Source organism: Erythranthe guttata, chromosome 8 (genome assembly GCF_056151865.1).
Source record: "Erythranthe guttata isolate IM_541 chromosome 8, IM_541, whole genome shotgun sequence".
Classification (NCBI taxonomy): domain Eukaryota; kingdom Viridiplantae; phylum Streptophyta; class Magnoliopsida; order Lamiales; family Phrymaceae; genus Erythranthe; species Erythranthe guttata.
This window is the reverse complement of record NC_142540.1, coordinates 19,888,856-19,908,666: the sequence shown is the minus strand read 5'-3', so window position 1 is coordinate 19,908,666 and position 19,811 is coordinate 19,888,856. Positions and strand designations below refer to the sequence as shown.

The 19,811-nt window shown below is 34.6% G+C and overlaps 2 protein-coding genes and 1 non-coding gene across 3 annotated transcripts; 2 read left to right on the top strand and 1 right to left on the bottom strand.

Annotated features, from left to right (window-relative positions):
- Positions 1 to 3,967: 3,967 nt before the first annotated feature.
- LOC148768756 (U4 spliceosomal RNA) lies at positions 3,968 to 4,121 on the bottom strand. The gene has a single exon (XR_016033335.1). It is a non-coding gene; the product is annotated as a U4 spliceosomal RNA (small nuclear RNA).
- Positions 4,122 to 6,508: 2,387 nt separating this feature from the next.
- On the top strand, positions 6,509 to 9,563 carry LOC105970381 (protein DETOXIFICATION 18). The gene is made up of 7 exons (XM_012995189.2): positions 6,509 to 6,854; positions 7,735 to 8,279; positions 8,378 to 8,464; positions 8,557 to 8,613; positions 8,712 to 8,950; positions 9,051 to 9,169; positions 9,251 to 9,563. The coding sequence occupies exons 1-7, from the start codon at positions 6,591 to 6,593 to the stop codon at positions 9,389 to 9,391; spliced, it is 1,452 nt and encodes a 483-aa protein (XP_012850643.2). The 5' UTR covers positions 6,509 to 6,590; the 3' UTR covers positions 9,392 to 9,563.
- A 7,207-nt stretch (positions 9,564 to 16,770) lies between these two features.
- LOC105970307 (protein DETOXIFICATION 18) lies at positions 16,771 to 19,691 on the top strand. The gene is made up of 7 exons (XM_088822286.1): positions 16,771 to 17,102; positions 17,557 to 18,101; positions 18,273 to 18,359; positions 18,473 to 18,529; positions 18,629 to 18,867; positions 18,953 to 19,071; positions 19,367 to 19,691. The coding sequence occupies exons 1-7, from the start codon at positions 17,016 to 17,018 to the stop codon at positions 19,505 to 19,507; spliced, it is 1,275 nt and encodes a 424-aa protein (XP_088678412.1). The 5' UTR covers positions 16,771 to 17,015; the 3' UTR covers positions 19,508 to 19,691.
- The last annotated feature ends 120 nt before the right edge of the window (positions 19,692 to 19,811 follow it).

The following is a 19,811-nucleotide window of genomic DNA, read 5'->3' as shown; positions in this document are numbered from 1 at the left end:
CCGTATTCTCATTGTTTTTTTAGGACGTGCCCTTTTTTTGTGTCCGTTTCCCCATTTTCACGTATCGCCGTTTCCTTGTCCGTGCTGCATAGGTGTACTCTTGCGACTGTGCTTGATTCTAATTTTATTCCAAAAAATTGACGGAAAAAGAAAACAAATTGGAATGAAAACAACTTGTTTCAAATTCGGAACTTTTTAGACGAAAACTTTTATACCATTTTATTCACTTATAATACAAGATGCATCATAATATTGATGCTATAAAGTGTAATTTTGGGATACATTGATTTTTTGGAATTATTTTTGAATACTAAAATCGGATTGAAAATTGTAATCTTATATATCTTTTAGTTCCAAACCAAAAAAAATAGAAAATAATGGATTTTTTTTTTTTCGGGAATTCAATATTAGAAAAGTATTCAAATGGATTTGGTTAGTTAATTTAAAACCCAAAATTGTCAAAAAATTAAATAACATTAACAAACAATTGAAGTCCAAGTATCGTGCACGTTATGGGACTGCGCGTGGGTATGTCTTCATCGCTCTACAAATCGGTCAAAGAAATGACATCTGGCCACCGGGGCACCCTCGCGAGTGCGACACGGCGGCGCGTGAGGCGGAAGACACGGAAAATAGCGGCAAAATCCAATGGAAATTGCGGTCAACCACTTCTCAAACAAGCTTACATGTGAACCCACCAAACACATGGCCCCACCACAATAGTCAATATATATATATATATATATATATATATATATATATATATATATATATATATATAATTCACATACGTACTACTTTTCTCCCATCCACTACTTTACTTAACTAGCCCTTGATTTATTGTTTATTTATTTATTGTTATTAACTAATTAGTAATTACCCCATGATTAACTCAAATAATAATTAATAAATAAATAAACAATTTTCTTGGCAAGTAACCTAATTTGTATCCTCAATTAGGAGACCTGAATTTTGAAAAAGAAATAAAGTTAGGTTTTAGTTGGCTCGTAAAAAAGAATGTTGCAAAATTGTTAAAACGAAGTCACGAAGTCGGTAATACTCTCAATAAATTAATTGAAAATTATCTTTTCTTATAATTGTAAACATGAGTATTCTTTCACCATTTCAATAGGTGTGTGAGTTGTTACTTGGATAAAGTTTATAAAGAATTGCAGTTATGTATCGACGACTTTTGAGCTATTCGGTTTTTTTTTCCTCGAAAAATATAAGTTATGTTATAAATTAGGGAAATAAAAAGGGGCAGTATTCAAACTCTAGACCTACACTATAATAGTAGTGGCTATCAATATTAGAATTTTGAGTCAAATATGAAATTCATTTCATATATATATATATATATATATATATATATATATATATATATATATATATATATATATATATATATATATATATATATATATATATATCTTCATTGTCAAGTTTTGGAAAGTAAGTGGATAGGAAAATCATATGGTATATGTGGGATGGACACAATGATTTTTTGGCCTTTGGGAGGTTGACAAATTGTCCAATACAAACTTATGATACCTTTATATTTACCCCACTCAAATAATTACTTTTATTAGCTAAATAATTTAAAAAGAGTTAGTTAAAAATAGCATAGCAATCATATTGTGCACTAGTAACATAAACTACTTGGAAAAGAAAAAACACTAGAGAATGGTCTTCATTGTTTCCTTGACTTTATTTTTGTAGTTTCTAAGTATAAAAGGGACTCTCTCTTGCACTTATAAATGTTTCGGAAAAAGTTCGAAATAAGATTATTTCACGAAGTGAAAACTAATTCTTATTTCGTTATATCAAAAAAAAAGTCAAATTTCAGAGATCGTAATGAAAATTTTGTTTCAAAATTGAAAAATTTCGGACCTGTACTGTCAAAGTTGATTTTTTTTTTTTTATTCATCTAGAATATAGATGCATACTAGTAATTGTATTACAAATGTAATTCTCGAGTTCTTTTAAATTATTTTCGAAAAATGGAAATTAGATCGAAATCGAATATCGTATATATTTCAATTCCGTTCAAACAAAATGTATATTTTTGGATTCAAAATGAAAAATATTTCGCCCTAAAAAGTACGAATCGAAATCGACGAAACTCGAAAATTTCGGTTCCGTTTTCGTTTATGAAAATGGGCTTGAGAACATCGAAGCCCAAGAAATAGGCAGAATTGTGGCACTAACCCAAGCCTAAAAATGATGGGATGTGATAACGGCCCATTTTGTTATGCTTACGCATTTTCTTTTTTAAGAAATGAGACAAAGATTATAAGGGTGATTATATAAATACATATAAATAATAAAATACACTGTATATAAACAAATAAAATTATACTTTTCGTTTCAGTACTTGCCACCTAAAACAATTTTAGTCCTCAAACTTTTCACCTTCTAAGACTTTTGATTCGGTCGTCAAGACATCCATGCGGCAGTCAAAATCAAGCTGGAACACAACCCATTACACCTCATTGATCTATCCCTTGTTCTCTCACTCAGATCCCCGATTTTTCTTTCTCCTCTCCTTTCCCACTTCTTTTCTCTAACCCCTAGCAAACTCGAATTCTTCTTTGAGTCAAAATTGGCCACTAGATTTCTCTCCAAACCCTAGTTCGTAACCGAATCTGTTGAAATCCGGATCCTTATATAGCTCGATTTTAGGGGAGGGGTGTGTGTGTGTGTGTGTGGGGAGAATGAATAATACACATTTGAAATTTACTTAGTTTTGTAAAAATGGAATACTTTATGTTGATTGTTTGTTTTTCCGGTTTCCTTTTATGTCCTTTTCCGTCGCTTTCTGAAACCCTAACTTCGGAGAAACTTACCAAATCGAGTAGCGCGATTTAGGGGTGTGCGCGGGCCATAAACCCGCGGGTTCTATCAAAACTCGCCCTCGTCCCGTCAAACAACGGTTCTTGATTTTGAAGAACCAAACTTGTGGGTTTTTAACGCGTTTACGATAGGCGGGTCCATGGCGGGTTTGTAGTAGGACCCAACCTTTACGGGTCGAAACCCGTTATCGTCTAAACTATTTTTTTTTTATATATATAATTTATAAGTTTTACGGGAGAATAATTAGAAACTAAAATGAATAGCCTAAAATTTTAAATTGAAATCAAACATAAATAATGTAAATGTCAAGAGTAAATAAAAATTAATATAAAACTAAAAATAACTAATTCATAACTTAAAAAGACAAAATTTAAATAAAATAAATATAGTTTTTTCAAGCCTAACCAACGCTATTCAGCTCCATTCAACACCATTTTCTTCCTTTTTTTTTTCTGCCGTGTGTTGACCGTTGTATATATATGTTTTTTTTCCGACATTTTCTTAGAGATTTTCATAATCTTTATAGCTATTACTTCCACAATTATAGTTTAGTTGATTTGTGTATTTGATACACTAGAGATACTTTATTTATTCATTAATATTATTAATTTATTATACTATATAATGTAAACAAAACGACGTCGTTTTGTATGGCGGGGCGGGACGGGTTTCACGGGTATTAAAAAAAATTGAACCCGTCTAAGACCCGAACCCACGGTTCTTCACCATTTTAGGACCCAATCCTATGGATGGATCTATCCGTCCGGTCCCAACGGGGCGATTTTTCACGGGTTTGACGGGTGTAGCGGGTTGATGGGTCCGACTTGCTCACCCCTAGCGCGATTTTGACGTTCCGAAACGTTCTAAACCATCTGAAATTAGGATATTAGGATTTTGGCTTTGCCTTATTTCATCTCAAATTAGAGGGGGGCCGAACAAAACATGTCAAGAAGGGGAAATTTTGAGAATTAAATTTAAATCATTTTAGGTGGCAACTATAAGGATAAAAGTTATATAAAGTATAATCACATACACAAAATTAAAATATAAAAAAATTTAAAAACTAAATACACAAAATTTAAATATAATAGAATTTAAAAACTAGGAATTGTAGGGCTATTAACCTTTCGGTATAGCCCTTCCAGAAATTCTCGAAGGCCCGGGTGAAACCCGGGCCTAAGAGGGGGTTTGGAAATAGTTTTCAACCAGCAATAGACGCGCCTCGGTTAGAACCTCATTAGCTGCGTCATTGCCCCAAGCGCAAAGATAATTTTAATAGCAACACAGCCCACTTATTTAAACTGCTAATCATTCGCCTCGGTTTTCATTTTCTTTCGATGTGGGACAATATTAATGCATATCACCACCATTTGATTTAATTAGGCTTTCATATCTTTTCATGGGACTTCAAATATATTAACCCTCGTTCTAATCATTTGTTCCAAGCTAATAAGTTAATATTTTTATGATAATTTAGTGCCATTATAATAATTGCACGGGGAAACGACATGTCCTTAAATTGAGAATACGGAAATTTGGGGAAAATATGTAAATATTAAAAGTATAGAGGTATATTTATAAATGGGATAAATTACAACGACCCCTTGAGGTATGGTAAAATTACGAAATCCCCCCTCCTGCTTGGGTAATTAATTACAACAACTCCCTCAACTATAAATTTTCTAATACGTTCACCCTTGCGGTTTCAAATTTAGTGGAATCTTCTTAATTATATAGAATACTATCACTTTTGTACTCGTTTTATTCCATTCGAGCTCCACATTTTGAAGCAAGATGATCATAAGATGTGTTTTTTAGCTCGTATTTATCAGATTGTGGTGCATCAAAAACTGTATGTTTGCACAAAATGAGTACAAACTAAAGCACATTCCACGGAATCTAGAGGATTATGTTCAATTTGACACCATAAGGGTAGATGTGTAAGAAGATTCATAGTTGAGGGAGTGTATGTAATTATCCAAACAAAAGAAGTTTTTTTTTTGTAATTTGACCATACCTCAGGGGTGGTTGTAATTTACCCTTATAAATATGCTATATAGACATATATAAGATTTTATCCATACAAATATATTCAAAATAAATATTATTATCAACTATCAGTTTGAAATTGATCATTAAATCATATAAATAATTATTGAAGTAACATAAATATTTAGAAATTTATTATTTAAACATGTTTCTAACTTTTCAAAAATTGCCAGAAATTGCAAAATGGTAACTAGAATTTCCGGCAGGTGTTCTCGAGTGTCGGACACGAAATGTGTTTGAAACGCTCTGGAGTCAGAACTTTAACAAAAAATCTCCAAAAAGTAATGTGATTTCTAAAATTCCGATTTTTTTTAGAAATATTATTATCTAAGTCATTTCTAATACTCGTTTTCACTTATAAAACTAAAAAAATGGAAATTTCTAAAATTGTATAGAACTCTAGGTCTATTATTACAGTGATTATTTTAATATCATTATATATTTTTTCAAGAAAAAAAAAAACTAGAGTTTTTTTGAACTATTTTTGCTATGAAAAAATTGGATCGAAAAAGTAGAATTTCCGATCGAAATAATTTTTATTTCGATGAGTTTTTTTAGAAAAGAAAATTTAATATTTTTTTATAAAATAATTGAGTTTTCAAAACTTTAAAACGTGGCCTAAGATTTTCTGCGTCGTGTTAATTAATTATTTTGCATATGGATGTGATACCAAAAATCATGCAAAAATCATAACCTACCACACGTGTGTTCACATTGGAAGCTGACAAAAACTTTTGTAGAGGGGTAGGTGGTGGAGATTGACTGCCTTTTAACTAACATATTATGTAATAATATTTACATTATTTGTAAACATTACATATTTATTTTCGAAAAAAAAAGAGAGAGAAAATAGAGTAATTGAAAAAGAAAATCAAGTCAAAATAGAAAAATAAATCATGTTACAATTCTAGCATGTGATAAACTTGCACTCCCATATAATATAGCTTGCGAACTATACAAGAGACGTAAACCACACTATACTAAATATGTGTGACAACTGACAAGCGACTGTTGTTAAGGGAATTCTTATTTATTTTATTCTTAAAAAACCAAACATATGACCAATTCTTAGAATACTATCCATTTTCTTATCATTTCTATGCATTAAGAATGAACAAATACATACATACATATATACGTAGCACGTACACGAAAATAGCATTATGGGGACATGGGAAACGGCCACGGATGGGGATGCATGAACTTGGAAAAACGTATAATTATTAAAAGTATAGGGATATATTTATAAATATGATATATAAACATATATTAGTTTTTATTTATATATATATGTTTTTTTAATATTTACATACAAATATATTCAAAATATATATTATTATCAACTATTAATTCGCAATTGATCACTAAATCATTTAATTAATTAGGAAAAAAAAATTAAACTATTATTATTCAAAAAATGTGTCTAATTTTTAAAAATTACACAATGGCCCCTAAGATTTAGTAATCTGTAGTTGGTAATTTCAATTATAGTTTTTCGTTTGAAATATTAGAGCACCATAATTTATTATTTTCTTTTAAGTTGGTTTTTCAATTCAACCAATGATATGGAAATTGTCGTCTAGTGACAGAGCACCGTGTATAATATATATATATATATATATATGATACATCTACCCCATATCCATCCTTGAGGTTGAGAAAAGTTGGTGGAGAGTGAGTAGGTGGAGATGGCTTCAGACGGCGGCGCAGCGGCGGTGACGAGTCCGCTCCTGGACAGAAAGGCGGCGGCGGACGGGTGGCTGAACAAGGTTATCGACGTGGAGGAGGCAAAGGACCAAATTGTGTTCGCTTTGCCGATGATTGTGACCAATGTTTCGTACTACTTCATTCCTCTCGTCTCCGTCATGTTCGCCGGCCACATCGGAGAACTCGAACTCGCCGGCTCGAATCTCGCTAATTCCTGGGCCGCCGTCTCCGGCTTCGCTCTCATGGTAATTAATTAACAATCTCTGTACTTTCTACAGTTTGATTTATGTGTTCATTTGATCACTCTGCAGTTTGATTTTGTGTTGTGCGCCACAAAATGAATTGGATTTTTTGCCCAATTGGAAGTAAATTAATAGAACTGGAATTTTTGTTTACTGTTGGGGGCACATCAGCCAAACAAGACCTAACTGATTTTTAGCATTTCTATTTTGTGTTCCCAAATTGTTAAACAGGCAAACAAGTCATCATGTTGAATTCAATAGTGAGTTTGATATCTCTGGATTTTGAATTTGTGTGTGTAATTTTTAGTAAATACAGCATATACATCATTGTTCAGTTGTTCCATTAATTTCATTTGTTTGCGAAGAAATTCTTGAAACTCGACCTTTTTTCCATTGATTTCATACATTATTGAATGTCTTTTGCTTGTTATGTCATAGCTAGGGGTGAAAATCGGACGGATCGTATCGGAATTAGCACTTTTGGAAAATTTTCAATTTTTTCCGGAAGTGAAAAACTAATTCCAATTCGGTTCAGAAAAAGATTTTGGCAAAAATTGGAAATTGAATGAAAAAAAAATTTTAGTCACCTTAAACACAAAATTCATAATAATATTGATAATATGAGTGTAATTTTCGAAAAATAATCGGAATTATCGGAAATATTTTCGGATCAGAAATCGGGAACTAATATGTACTCCAATTCCGATCTAATTTTTTTTCGGAAACACCGGAATTCTGAATGAATAATATTGTTCCAAAATTGGAAAATTTCTGATCGGACTCGTTTGAATTCAAATGTTTCGTTCCAATTTCCACCCTTAGTCGTAGCGAGCTTCTCTTTTCTAAACAAGAAGCTGATTTAAGTTTTCGCCTATTCGTCTAGGTTGGCTTGAGCGGTGCACTCGAGACATTATGTGGGCAAGGATTCGGTGCGAAGATGTACGGGAAGTTAGGGGTGTACCTTCAGGCATCATGCATAATAACCGTCATCTTCACGATTGCTGTATCTATTCTGTGGTGGTTCTCCGATTATGTCCTAACTTTATTACACCAAGACCCTCAAATAGCCGAATTAGCTGGTCTCTATCTCAAGTACCTCATTCCCGGATTATTTGCTTACGGCTTCTTGCAAAACATCTTGAGGTTTCTTCAGACACAGTGTGTGGTGTTGCCACTTGTCGTATGCTCATTGGTCCCTCTTGTTCTCCACGTAGGCATTGCCTATAGTTTGGTTCATTGGACCCCACTTGGGTACAGGGGAGCTCCATTAGCAGCTTCGATTTCGCTGTGGATTTCGGTTCTTATATTGGGATTGTATGTCGTTAAGGCGAAGAAGTTTGAGGAAACGTGGGAGGGTTTTACTTCCGAGTCGTTTGGTCATATCTTTACAAATTTGAAGCTCGCTTTGCCTTCTGCAGCCATGGTTTGGTAATTAATTAGTTATTTTGTACTATAAATTAGATTCGTATTTCGTTAGTACCTTTTTTTTCTTCTTCTCGTAATTGACAATTTTGTGGTTTGACCAGTTTGGAGTATTGGGCTTTCGAGATTCTTGTTTTGTTAGCGGGATTGATGCCGAACTCGGAAATCACTACTTCACTTATAGCAATGTGGTAAGTATTGCGCATAAATGTTAGCTCAATTTGTTCATTAGTCGAAAAACGGAAAAATTCTAATCATCTCTAATAAACTCGTCTATTTTCAGTGTGAACACAGAAGCCATCTCTTACATGATTGCTTACGGTCTAAGTGCTGCAGCTAGGTAATAACACCAACAACAACAACAAACAAACAAAAAAAATCATAATCTTTACGAATTTACCGAATTTCTTTAATTTTTATTTTGATTTTCTACTGCAGCACAAGGGTGTCGAACGAGTTAGGAGCAGGAAATCCGGATCGAGCAAAGCATGCGATGTGGGTTACTCTCAAGCTAACCGTTCTTCTTGCGCTATTAGTTGTTTCGGGGCTGTCGTTCGGACATAACCTATGGGCTGGTTCGTTTAGTGACAGCCCTGTTATAATCGAGGCTTTCTCCTCAATGACACCCTTTCTCGTGGCATCCATATCTTGCGATTTCGTCCAAGGAATCTTATCAGGTTGGTTCTCTTATAACAATATCCATATCAACCTTAATTATAAAAATCTTAAAAAACACGACTCGTTGAGAAAGAAAATAAACGATGGTTTTCGTTACAGGGGTAGCAAGAGGATGTGGCTGGCAGCATCTGGCGGTGTTCATAAACTTGGGAACGTACTACTTAATCGGGATGCCGATTGCTGTTCTCCTCGGATTCAAATTTCAATTGCATGCTAAGGTAAATTTAGATACGTTTCTGCTGAATTTAGATACGAATTTTGTAACGCATTACTATTATTGACAAAATCACTTTCGACAGGGATTATGGATCGGCTTAATCTGCGGATTGACGGTCCAGATGATCGGACTTTTCGTGCTTTCGAAGTTCACGAAATGGACGAGGATAGATATGTCTTCGGATCAAGATCCTTCGGTCAAGATTGTCGAAGGAGATGTATGAGTTTTCGTTGCTCACTTTTTTTTTCTTTTCTTTTCTTTTTTTAATTACTTTTCTGTTAAATGTTAATCAAGTGTGATTAAATTGATCGAACTCTTCAGTTAAAGATTTTGAATGGTGTATAATAAACAATGTAATGTTGTATTTTCATGTAGAGGCAGGCAATTAGAGAAAATCCGGTGTGACCATTTTTTAATGGGTTTATTGCATTTAGCACCCTTGTAAATTACTCTAATTGTTGAGAAAAGTTCTCATGTTATTGGTTTTTTAATATTATAAATAAAATTTAATTATATGATAAATTACATCTACACCCTTGAGATACGCAAAAATAAATTTAAAATTCATGTAGTATCGATAAACCTTAACAGAATAATGCATCAGATAAGTTATTTTGTTAGGGTTTTAACGGATGATTATTTAAAGATAGTGGTGGAGATAACGTAGAGATATAGGTGACACGGCTCTTCCAACATTTATTAAATCTCTTTTATATTATATGATAAACAGCCCCGTCGAAAAAGTAATATAGTGCATATCGGTTCTCAGGACATGAAAATTTTGACTTTGATAATTGTTTTAGGGATCTGATTGTAATTATCAATACCGTAGAAATCCTAAAATTATTTTAGTATATGTCAGGGTGAAAGCGTAATTACCCTTAATTATATAAGGTAAATTACGAACACCCCTTGAGTTATGGTTAAATTACGAACACCCCCTCCTTTTTGGCTAATTACAGTCATCCCTCAATTATGAATTATCTTACGAAAAAATCATTCCGGAGGTAAATTTAGGGATGTTAAATCGGTAAAAACAGACCGAAATTTCGGTATGCCAACATTTCATACCGTTTACCGAACTAAATATATGTTTTAGTTCAGTAAATAACCGAATTACATAAATTTTATGTAAAAAATTTAAAAAGAGAGCAGTTCTAATTTCTCGAATAAGAGGGATTTTTTCGTAATTTGGTCATTCTTCGAGGGTGGCCGGAATTCGTATACATGGCCACGAGCCGGGTTGGCCCCTGACCCAACCCGGATTTGGACCCCCCCCCGCCCTGGAACCGACTCGCACCCCTTGGACCCGGACCCGGACCCGACTTTACATGGATCGGTTTCGAGTCTTGATTTATTGGACCCGAGACCCAACGGGTCTACCCGACGTGGGGACCCGAGGATCCGTCGGTCCACCCGAATAAAAGAAAATGTAATTTTTTTTAAATTTTGAAATTGCAACGGCTATAAATCGGACCGGATCCGAACCGGTACGTAAAATCAGTCTTTTTTTTTCCAACGTCTAGAAACCTTGGTCCACCCGGAACCGATCTGTACCCTGTCTGATTGAATTCAAAATTTTCTTTTTCCAACACTGAAGATTAAAAAAAAAATTCAAAAGACCGATTTTGGACCGGACCCACCTCCACATGGATTGGTTTCGGATTCCCAAAAAGTAGGACAAAGACCCGGTACTTCCGACCCATTTAAAGTATCTACCATTCATCAATCTGACACGACACAAATTCCAATCAAGAAATTTAAACGTGCAAATAGATAAGATATTTTTTCTTTTTTCCTTTTTAGTACAAATGGATAAGATATAAAATATAGATTGTATCGCAATCAGTAATAGACAAGTCTAAAATAAAATGGGGAAAATAGATTAGCGTTGAAGGGTTTTTTTTTTTTTTTTTTTGCCATATTCTTTTATGTTTCGTCTCAATTTAATTCTTTCGTCAACACAAATTCGTATTTGTGAAACACCTAATAATCGTAAAAACAAATGAATAGGAGGAATTAGGGGTGGGCATTCGGGTCGGGTCGGGTTCGGATTTTGCTATTTTCCTTTCTTTTTTTTTTTTTTTTTTGAAAAATAAATAGTAACTAAATTTACTTAAGATATACATATATATACAGACATATATATATAGAAATATACATATACATATACTGATATACATATATATATATATATATATATATATATATGTATATACACAGACATATACATATATATACATACAAACATAGACATATATATACACAGTCTGTATTACAGACATATATATATATATATATATATATATATATATATATATATATCTTTATATATATAAAAAAAAAAACATTTTTTTTTTTTTAAACCGGGTACCCGATCGGGTACCCGGGTAGAATTTCTATTACCCGGACCCGACCCGGTTTGGGATCACCGGGTACCCGAACCTGGGAAAAACCCGGTTACGTAAAAAATTACCCGATCCGGTCGGGTAATACCCGACCGGGTCGGGTTATACCCGAATAACCCGACCCGAATGCCCACCCCTAGGAGGAATCGTCTCTCCACAAATAAATTTAAGGGTAAATTGCATTTAACCCCCCTGTGGTTTCACGGTTTGGCAATTTACCCCCCTCTGATATCGATTTGGGCACTTAACCCCCTTGGGGTTGTCAAATTGTAGCGGCCGTCTAAAAATCCGTTAAAGTTAACCGTGAGTGCATCTCACTCGCCCAAAATTGAAGTGGTTGAAGATTTTCCAAGGTTATTTTTTAAAAATACCCATGTTATCCTTTTGTCTTGCCTTTAATAAAAATTGTTACACCAATCTTTCATTTTTTTCTTATTAAAATTATGTTTTACATTTATATGACATATTTTTTTATTCTAAATTAATTATTTTTCAAAATTACATATCTGACTTTATAATTATTTTATATTTTTCTTCAATAATCATATGTTTATTAAGCCTTTTATTTTTAAATAAAAAATATACCTGTATATAAATTATAAAACATAAATAAAAAATTACAGAAGAAAATTAAAACAAGGACTTGTTGAGGGCTGAAGGCTTTATCCACCCAAATCTAATAATAATAATAAAAAAAGAAAAAAAAAGACGACAAAAATCGAAAAAAAAACCAGGGCAAAGAAATGTGGATGTAGAAGATGATTGTTTTGGATATTGAAACATCCACCCGCTGCCGACCACCACCAATAGCCCACCATCAAACCGCTGCCGACCACCACCAATAGCCCACCATCAAACCGCCGCCGACCACCACCAATAGCCCACCATGAAAACACCACCGACCACCACCACTAGCCCACCATTAAAACGCCGCCGTTTCAATTTTCACTATCAAAATACTATTCAACCACTTCACAACGACATCAAAAATTCGCAGAAACGACAAGGGGATGAACCACCACGAAGAAAAACCGAAAGTTGCAGAGATATAGCTGAAGAAGAAAAAAATTGCGAGCAATGGGTTTTGAGGTGAAAATCCGAGCTGCTTTCTTTATTTTTGATCGGGTTTTCTGATTGTTTTAGGGAAGTGTTTATGAATATTTTGGAGGATTTTTTGATTTTTTTTTCCCCTATTCTTCTTTTCTTGAAGATGCTGTAATGACCGATTTGATGGTGAGGGAAAGAAGATATTAGGGAAAGAAGTTATGAAAATTGTAGTTTACTCCTATAAATTTGTGTTATTTATAATTAAATCTTTTTGAATTATATTTATTTAGTAAAAAAAAAATACAAGAGTTTTAGTCATGGTTTGAACCAACAAATAGTATATAAAAAAGGGCATTTCAGACATTTAGTGTTTTCCGTTAGTTTATTAAACGGCCGCTACAATTTGACAACCCCAGGGGGGTTAAGTGCCCAAATCGATATCAGAGGGGGGTAAATTGCCAAACGGTGTAACCACAGGGGGGTTAAATGCAATTTACCCTAAATTTAAAGAAGCTCAAATACACTTTGCTAGGGGTATAAAGAATTTGTACAGGAAAACGGGGCAAGGTTTCGTAAGCAAATTGTTGAGGACGTACAAACTGTAAAACCAAAAGAAAATTCAAAAAAAAGGAAAAACAATTTGTATAAAATCAGAAACATTATTGGATGAAACATTAAAAAACTTTGAGGCCAAAACCTACAACACCTCATTTCGCCACCACCAATGTAATAAAAAAAAATAAGAAGATGATACTAAAGCAAAAGGAAGCTCATAAGAAAGAGAGGACATACTGTACAAAGTACGAAAAATTATTAGAAAAAACATTGATGATGCTAAAGTTAGAATCACCTTAGAGAGTTGAATTATGATGAGCTGGAAGAGCATAGTGGATCACTGGCTCACGAGCTTGATGACCTTGAGATACCTACGATCATAGAACACGTAAGCTAAGCCGGGGGTTGATCCGGCGGAAACCCCTCCGACGCTCAAGTCAGACGTGCTGATCATAGATAGTCCAGAGAAGTACCCGAAAGAATGAGTTCAAACCTTTATTTATAGCTTAGTTGAGATTGTCGGGCCCAAACCTTACTTGAAGGTGATTGGGCCTCGGTGATAGTGGTCTTCGATATTGGGCTCATGGCCCAGTAGGTGAATAATTTGTAGGCCCATTGGGTTGGACCAATTAGGCTTAGTTGAGATTGTCGGGCCCAAACCTTACTTGAAGGTGATTGGGCCTCGGTGATAGTGGTCTTCGATATTGGGCTCATGGCCCAGTAGGTAAATAATTTGTAGGCCCATTGGGTTGGACCAATTAGGCATATCATTAAGCCCCCCACTCTCGAGTCGATGTCGGGGCCATGTTGAAATGGGTGTCAGATCGTATCGAGAGTAAAAAATGTAGAAGTCGATCGTTGGCGTATGGCCTAATAGTGTGCGAAAACTCGTTGGAGTGTGTGTCTGAGGGGCGTGAAGGCGCGTCGGCGCGTAGCGCGACCAAGCTGTCGCGATATAAGTTATTTGAGTCGTCGGTGTCGTCCCGCGGCGATGTAGTAGCTCGGATCAAGTTATCTCCTCGTGGGAGTTGTCTCTTTGAGGGGTAATCGAGTTGATCGAGTTTGCTCCTCGTGGGAGTCGTCTCGCGATAATGTAGTAGCACGGAGCGAGTATTCTCCTCGTGGGAGTTGTTATTTATCGACATTGTCAATGTTTTGACGCGTTGCTTGTATGTGTTTACATATAGCCTGAAACGTGATGTACTTGAAGAGGGGATCAGGCTCTCAAGATTTTTTTTTATGGGGATCGTGCCCCTTGTTAGACCTCGTGGGTCGTAAGTATTTTTGGACCGTGGCCACGTTTTAATGGAGGACCCATCGAAAACAAGTAGATAAATTTTGAGTAATCAAGCTGGCCAAACTATCTAGATTCCCATAATATCTCTAAGTGTTTCTAGGGTTGTAATCGTGCTAACTTGAGCTTGCGATTATATAGTGAATTTCAGGCGAGTTGTCTCCTCATGGGAGTTGTCTCACAGCGAAGTTATAGGAGCATTGGACGCGCGACTGGGGAGCATGCGGATTCATGTCGCTCTGAGCGAGTAGTCTCTTTGTTGGAGTTGTCTCGCATCGAGTCTTATTACCGAGCGAGGTAGCTCCTCGTGGGAGTTGCCTTGCAACGGGTTCGTAGTGCCGAGTGATTTGGCTCCTCGTGGGAGTTGTCTCGCTGTGTGTTGTAGGACAGAGCGAGTTGTCTCCTCGTGGGAGTTCGTTGTCTCGTTGTGTGTTGTAGGACAGAGCGAGTTGTCTCATCGTGGGAGTTATCTCGCTGTGGGTTGTAGGACCGAGCGAGTTGTCTCCTCGTGGGAGTTGTCTCGATGTGTGTTGTACGACATAGCGAGTGGTCTCCTCGTGGGAGTTGTCCCGTTGTGGGTAGTAGTTCTGAGATAACTAAAGTTAAAATGATGATGATGCTAAAGTTAGATCACCTTAGAGAGTTGAATTATGATGAGCTGGAAGAGCATAGTGGATCACTGACTCACGAGCTTGATGACCTTGAGATACCTACGATCATAGAACACGTAAGCTAAGCCAGGGGTTGATCCGGCGGAAACCCCTCCGACGCTCAAGTCAGACGTGCTGATCATAGAAATAGTCCAGAGAATATAGTTAATAGTATTGCTCAGTTAATAGGACGTACCCGAAAGAATGAGTTCAAACCTTTATTTATAGCTTAGTTGAGATTGTCGGGCCCAAACCTTACTTGAAGGTGATTGGGCCTCGGTGATAGTGGTATTCGATATTGGGCTCATGGCCCAGTAGGTGAATAATTTGTAGGCCCACTGGGTTGGACCAATTAAGCTTAGTTGAGATTGTCGGGCCCAAACCTTACTTGAAGGTGATTGGGCCTCGGTGATAGTGGTCTTCGATATTGGGCTCATGGCCCAGTAGGTAAATAATTTGTAGGCCCATTGGGTTGGACCAATTAGGCATATCAAACACGAAAAACTCTCAAATATAAACAAAGGACAGTGGTAATGGAGAACGAGTCTGGGAAGAAATTAAATTAATACAAAGAACAGTGGAAGCGTTCCAACCGAGAATTGTGGTTGGTTGAGCAAGCGTTGGTTGTAAAATAAAATCGATCGAATCAATACCAATACATAGAAATTGGGAGAACTAGAGAAGAAGAAGAGGATGAGAAAGAAGAAGTGGTAAAAAAAAAAAGTGAAAATAAATAGGGGGGCGAGATTTGGGGCCATAGAGATATATATATACTCAATATATATATATATATATATATATATATATATATATATATATATATATATATATATATATATATATATATATATAATATATATCAAAATAACTTGTAAAATTTCTCTCTCTTTCAAACACGATTTAGTCGTTACTGTAAAAATTATCTTCACTAATGAAATTGACAAATAACAATTTATTTTTCAAATTCTTCTTTCACAATGCATTTTATTAACATGTTTAAAAATAATTTGACTATTACGGAGTATTTCGTTCATTTCAAAACAATTAATTTAATCACACAGGTTCAAATCAGTTTTTTTAATTATGCAATTCCCACCTAATTGAGTTTTTTCGTATCAATAAACCCTTAATCTATGAACTTGATATAATTGTGTGTGTGTGTATATATATATATATATATATATATATATATATATATATATATATATAGTTATTTATATAAAAGAAAGAATAATGATGATAGTTATTATATTGTATATACATAACATTTATTTCCATTGAAGACCCAACTAGATTTGTCAGTCTTACTGCAACAGGGTATTTTTCCGAAATTTTAATTAATAAAAAATATTATTAATAATAGAGTTGAAAATTTGAATGTTAATGAATAAAGTTGAAAATAATTATCTGCAACGTTTTTAAATAAAAAAAGCTACATCAAACATACTTTTGAAAATTATATCGTAGAATCTTAATAATTCATTATGAGCACAAAAAAACAAAAGAAAATTTCCAAAATTTATAAAAGGATCATTCTAATAAGGGAAATGATATATATATATATATATATATATATATATATATATATATATATATATATCGAGAGAGACACACACATATAAACATGTTATATATGTAACATCACATTGTCTCTTACATATCTAGCTACTTCAAACTATCCATTTTTGTAAGTTGAGAAGGGTATATATGGCTTCATTATGAGGTGGCGGCACAGAGGCGGCGAGGATTCCGCTGCTGAAGAGGAAGGCGGCGGAGGGGAGGCGATGGCTGAGCAAGGTTATCGACGTGGAGGAGGCTAAGGAACAAATAGTGTTTGCGGTGCCGGTGATTGCGACCAATGTTTCATATTGCTTCATTCCTTTGGTCTCCGTTATGTTCGCCGGCCACCTCGGAGAACTCGAACTCGCCGGTTCGAACCTCGCTAATTCTTGGGCTTTTGTCACTGGCTTTGATCTCATGGTAATATATATATATATATATATATATATATATATATATATATATATATATATATATATGCTATTGAAAAAATTATAAAATAAATGGACACTTTTTTAATATGTATTTATTATTGTATTATTATATTTTATCTATACTAAAAACTAATAAAATAAAAATTAAGCTAAAAAGCTCGTGAGATCATTAAAAAAAAAAAAGAGCTCGAGCGCACGCTTTTGTCGAACCAGCTCAACTTATTTACACCGCTATGTACTTCACTATGATTAGTACTTATGCCTCATAAAAAAATGATTACAATCTTGCCAAATATAGATATATACTTTGTACATCAATTAATAACAAATCTTTCATAGATTTAGAGTCATGTTGCTTCAATAACAAATCTTTTGTTATTGTCCCAATTTTTTGCTTGTCCGAAATTTCTCTCTCGCTAACAAGTGACCTTCTCGTCTAGGTTGGCTTGAGCGGTGCACTCGAGACGCTATGTGGGCAAGGATTCGGTGCGAAGATGTACAGGATGCTAGGGGTGCACCTTCAAGCCTCATGCATCACAACCGTCGCTTTCTCCATCTTCGTATCCGTTCTTTGGTGGTATTCCGAATTCGTTCTAATTTTACTACATCAAGACCCTCAAATAGCCAAACTAGCTGGTATCTATCTCAAGTTTCTAATTCCCGGATTGTTTGCTTACGGGTTCTTGCAAAACATCTTGAGGTTTCTTCAGACACAATGTGTCGTGTTGCCACTTGTCGTATGCTCATTGGTCCCTCTAGTCCTCCACGTAGGCATTGCCTATGGTTTGGTTCGTTGGACCGGGCTTGGGTATAGGGGAGCTCCTTTAGCTGCTTCGATTTCGTTGTGGATTTCGGTTCTCTTATTAGGGTTGTATGTGCTCAAATCGAAAAAGTTTGAGAAAACTTGGAATGGTTTCACTTCGGAATCGTTTGGTCATGTCGGTGCAAACTTGAAGCTAGCTTTGCCTTCTGCAACTATGGTTTGGTAAGTAGTTATTTTTTGGGAATCACTACACTTAATTATCTGATTCAGTGACGGAGCCAGTATAGTACAACAAACATAGTATTGTTTGATGTAAAATAAAATAAAAAAAACTATTAATTTTCGAGTACCTTTTTTATTACCTCATAATTGACGATTTTGCATTTTGATCAGTTTGGAGTATTGGGCTTTCGAGATTCTTGTTTTGTTAGCGGGATCGATGCCGAACTCGGAAATCACTACTTCACTTATAGCAATGTGGTAAGTATTTTACATTGTGCATAAATCTTAGCTCAATAATTTGTTCATAAGTCCAAAAAAAAAATTAAATTAAATAAATATATTCTAATCATCTCCAAAATATCTATATCCAGTGTGAACACAGAATCCATCGCTTACATGATTGCTTATGGTCTAAGTGCTGCAGCTAGGTAATAAATAATTCACAACAACCTCCAAAAAACAAAATATCATATCTTTTTCACCCTCTAATTTTTTTTTTTTTTTTTTCATTTAATTTCCCATTGAAGCACAAGGGTGTCGAACGAGTTAGGAGCAGGAAATATCGAACGAGCGAAGCATGCAACGGGGGTCACTCTTAAGCTAACCGTTCTCCTAGCACTCTTTGTTGTTTCGTCGTTATTCTTCGGACATAATCTATGGTCCAGATCCTTTAGTGACAGCCCCGTTATAATCGATGCTTTCGCGTCAATGACACCCTTACTCGTGGCATCTATATCTTTCGATTTTTTCCAAGGAATATTCTCAGGTTTATTCTGTTATATAATTAAGAATATTTAATACGAAATTAAATTATATAAATAAACTAATGTTTTCTTGAATTTTAATTACAGGAGTAGCAAGAGGATGTGGTTGGCAGCATTTGGCCTTGTTCATCAACTTAGGAACATTCTACTTTATTGGCATGCCTATTTCTACTCTTCTTGGTTTCAAATTTAAACTATATGCCAAGGTGAACATATATATATATATATATATATATATATATATATATATATATATATATATATATATATATATATATATATATATATATATATATATATTTTTTCTGCTTTAATTTCTCACAAACGTTATACAGTAGAACCTCGATAAATTAATATATATTCTTGCATATGATTCAATTTTTGCTAGTATTTATAATACGATGGTTTGTTTGTTTCTTAGCAATTCGGTATAGTACAAGAGTACTAAATGCAATAAACTCGTATATATAGAGATAGTATTGACAAAATCTCTTGGAACAGGGATTATGGATTGGTTTGATATGCGGATTAGCGGTCCAGATGATAGGGCTTTTTGTGCTTTCGAAGTTCACAAAATGGACAAGAATAGATATGTCTTCCGATCAAGATTCTTCGTCGGACAATGTTCAAGGACATGTTTGATTTGTGAAAATAATGCCAGTTTTTTTTTTTTTTTTTTTTGTAGTGTTTATGGTTTTTATGTTATTTTTATGATTTTAGATTGCAAAGTGACAAACGAACATTATTTAAAGGTGCTAAGTGTCATTTACTAAATTGATGGGGTTTAATTTCCAGTTTCCACCCTTCAAATATAGCATTTCGCCACTTTGTACTTTTGAAGAAAATCTAATAGTATTTCACACCCTCCGAATAGAATAAATCATTCACAATACACCTAAAATTAAAATTTTAAAAGTTAACGAGGCCACGTTATCTTTTTAGTTTG

Coding starts and splice junctions, on each gene's coding strand:
- LOC105970307 (XM_088822286.1), top strand. CDS start 17,016: ATGTTCGCCGGCCACCTCGGAGAACTCGAACTCGCCGGTTCGAACCTC. Junction 17,103..17,556: donor TCACTGGCTTTGATCTCATG/GTAATATATATA, acceptor CTTCTCGTCTAG/GTTGGCTTGAGCGGTGCACT. Junction 19,072..19,366: donor AATTTAAACTATATGCCAAG/GTGAACATATAT, acceptor CTCTTGGAACAG/GGATTATGGATTGGTTTGAT.
- LOC105970381 (XM_012995189.2), top strand. CDS start 6,591: ATGGCTTCAGACGGCGGCGCAGCGGCGGTGACGAGTCCGCTCCTGGAC. Junction 8,465..8,556: donor ACTTCACTTATAGCAATGTG/GTAAGTATTGCG, acceptor GTCTATTTTCAG/TGTGAACACAGAAGCCATCT. Junction 8,951..9,050: donor CGTCCAAGGAATCTTATCAG/GTTGGTTCTCTT, acceptor TTTTCGTTACAG/GGGTAGCAAGAGGATGTGGC.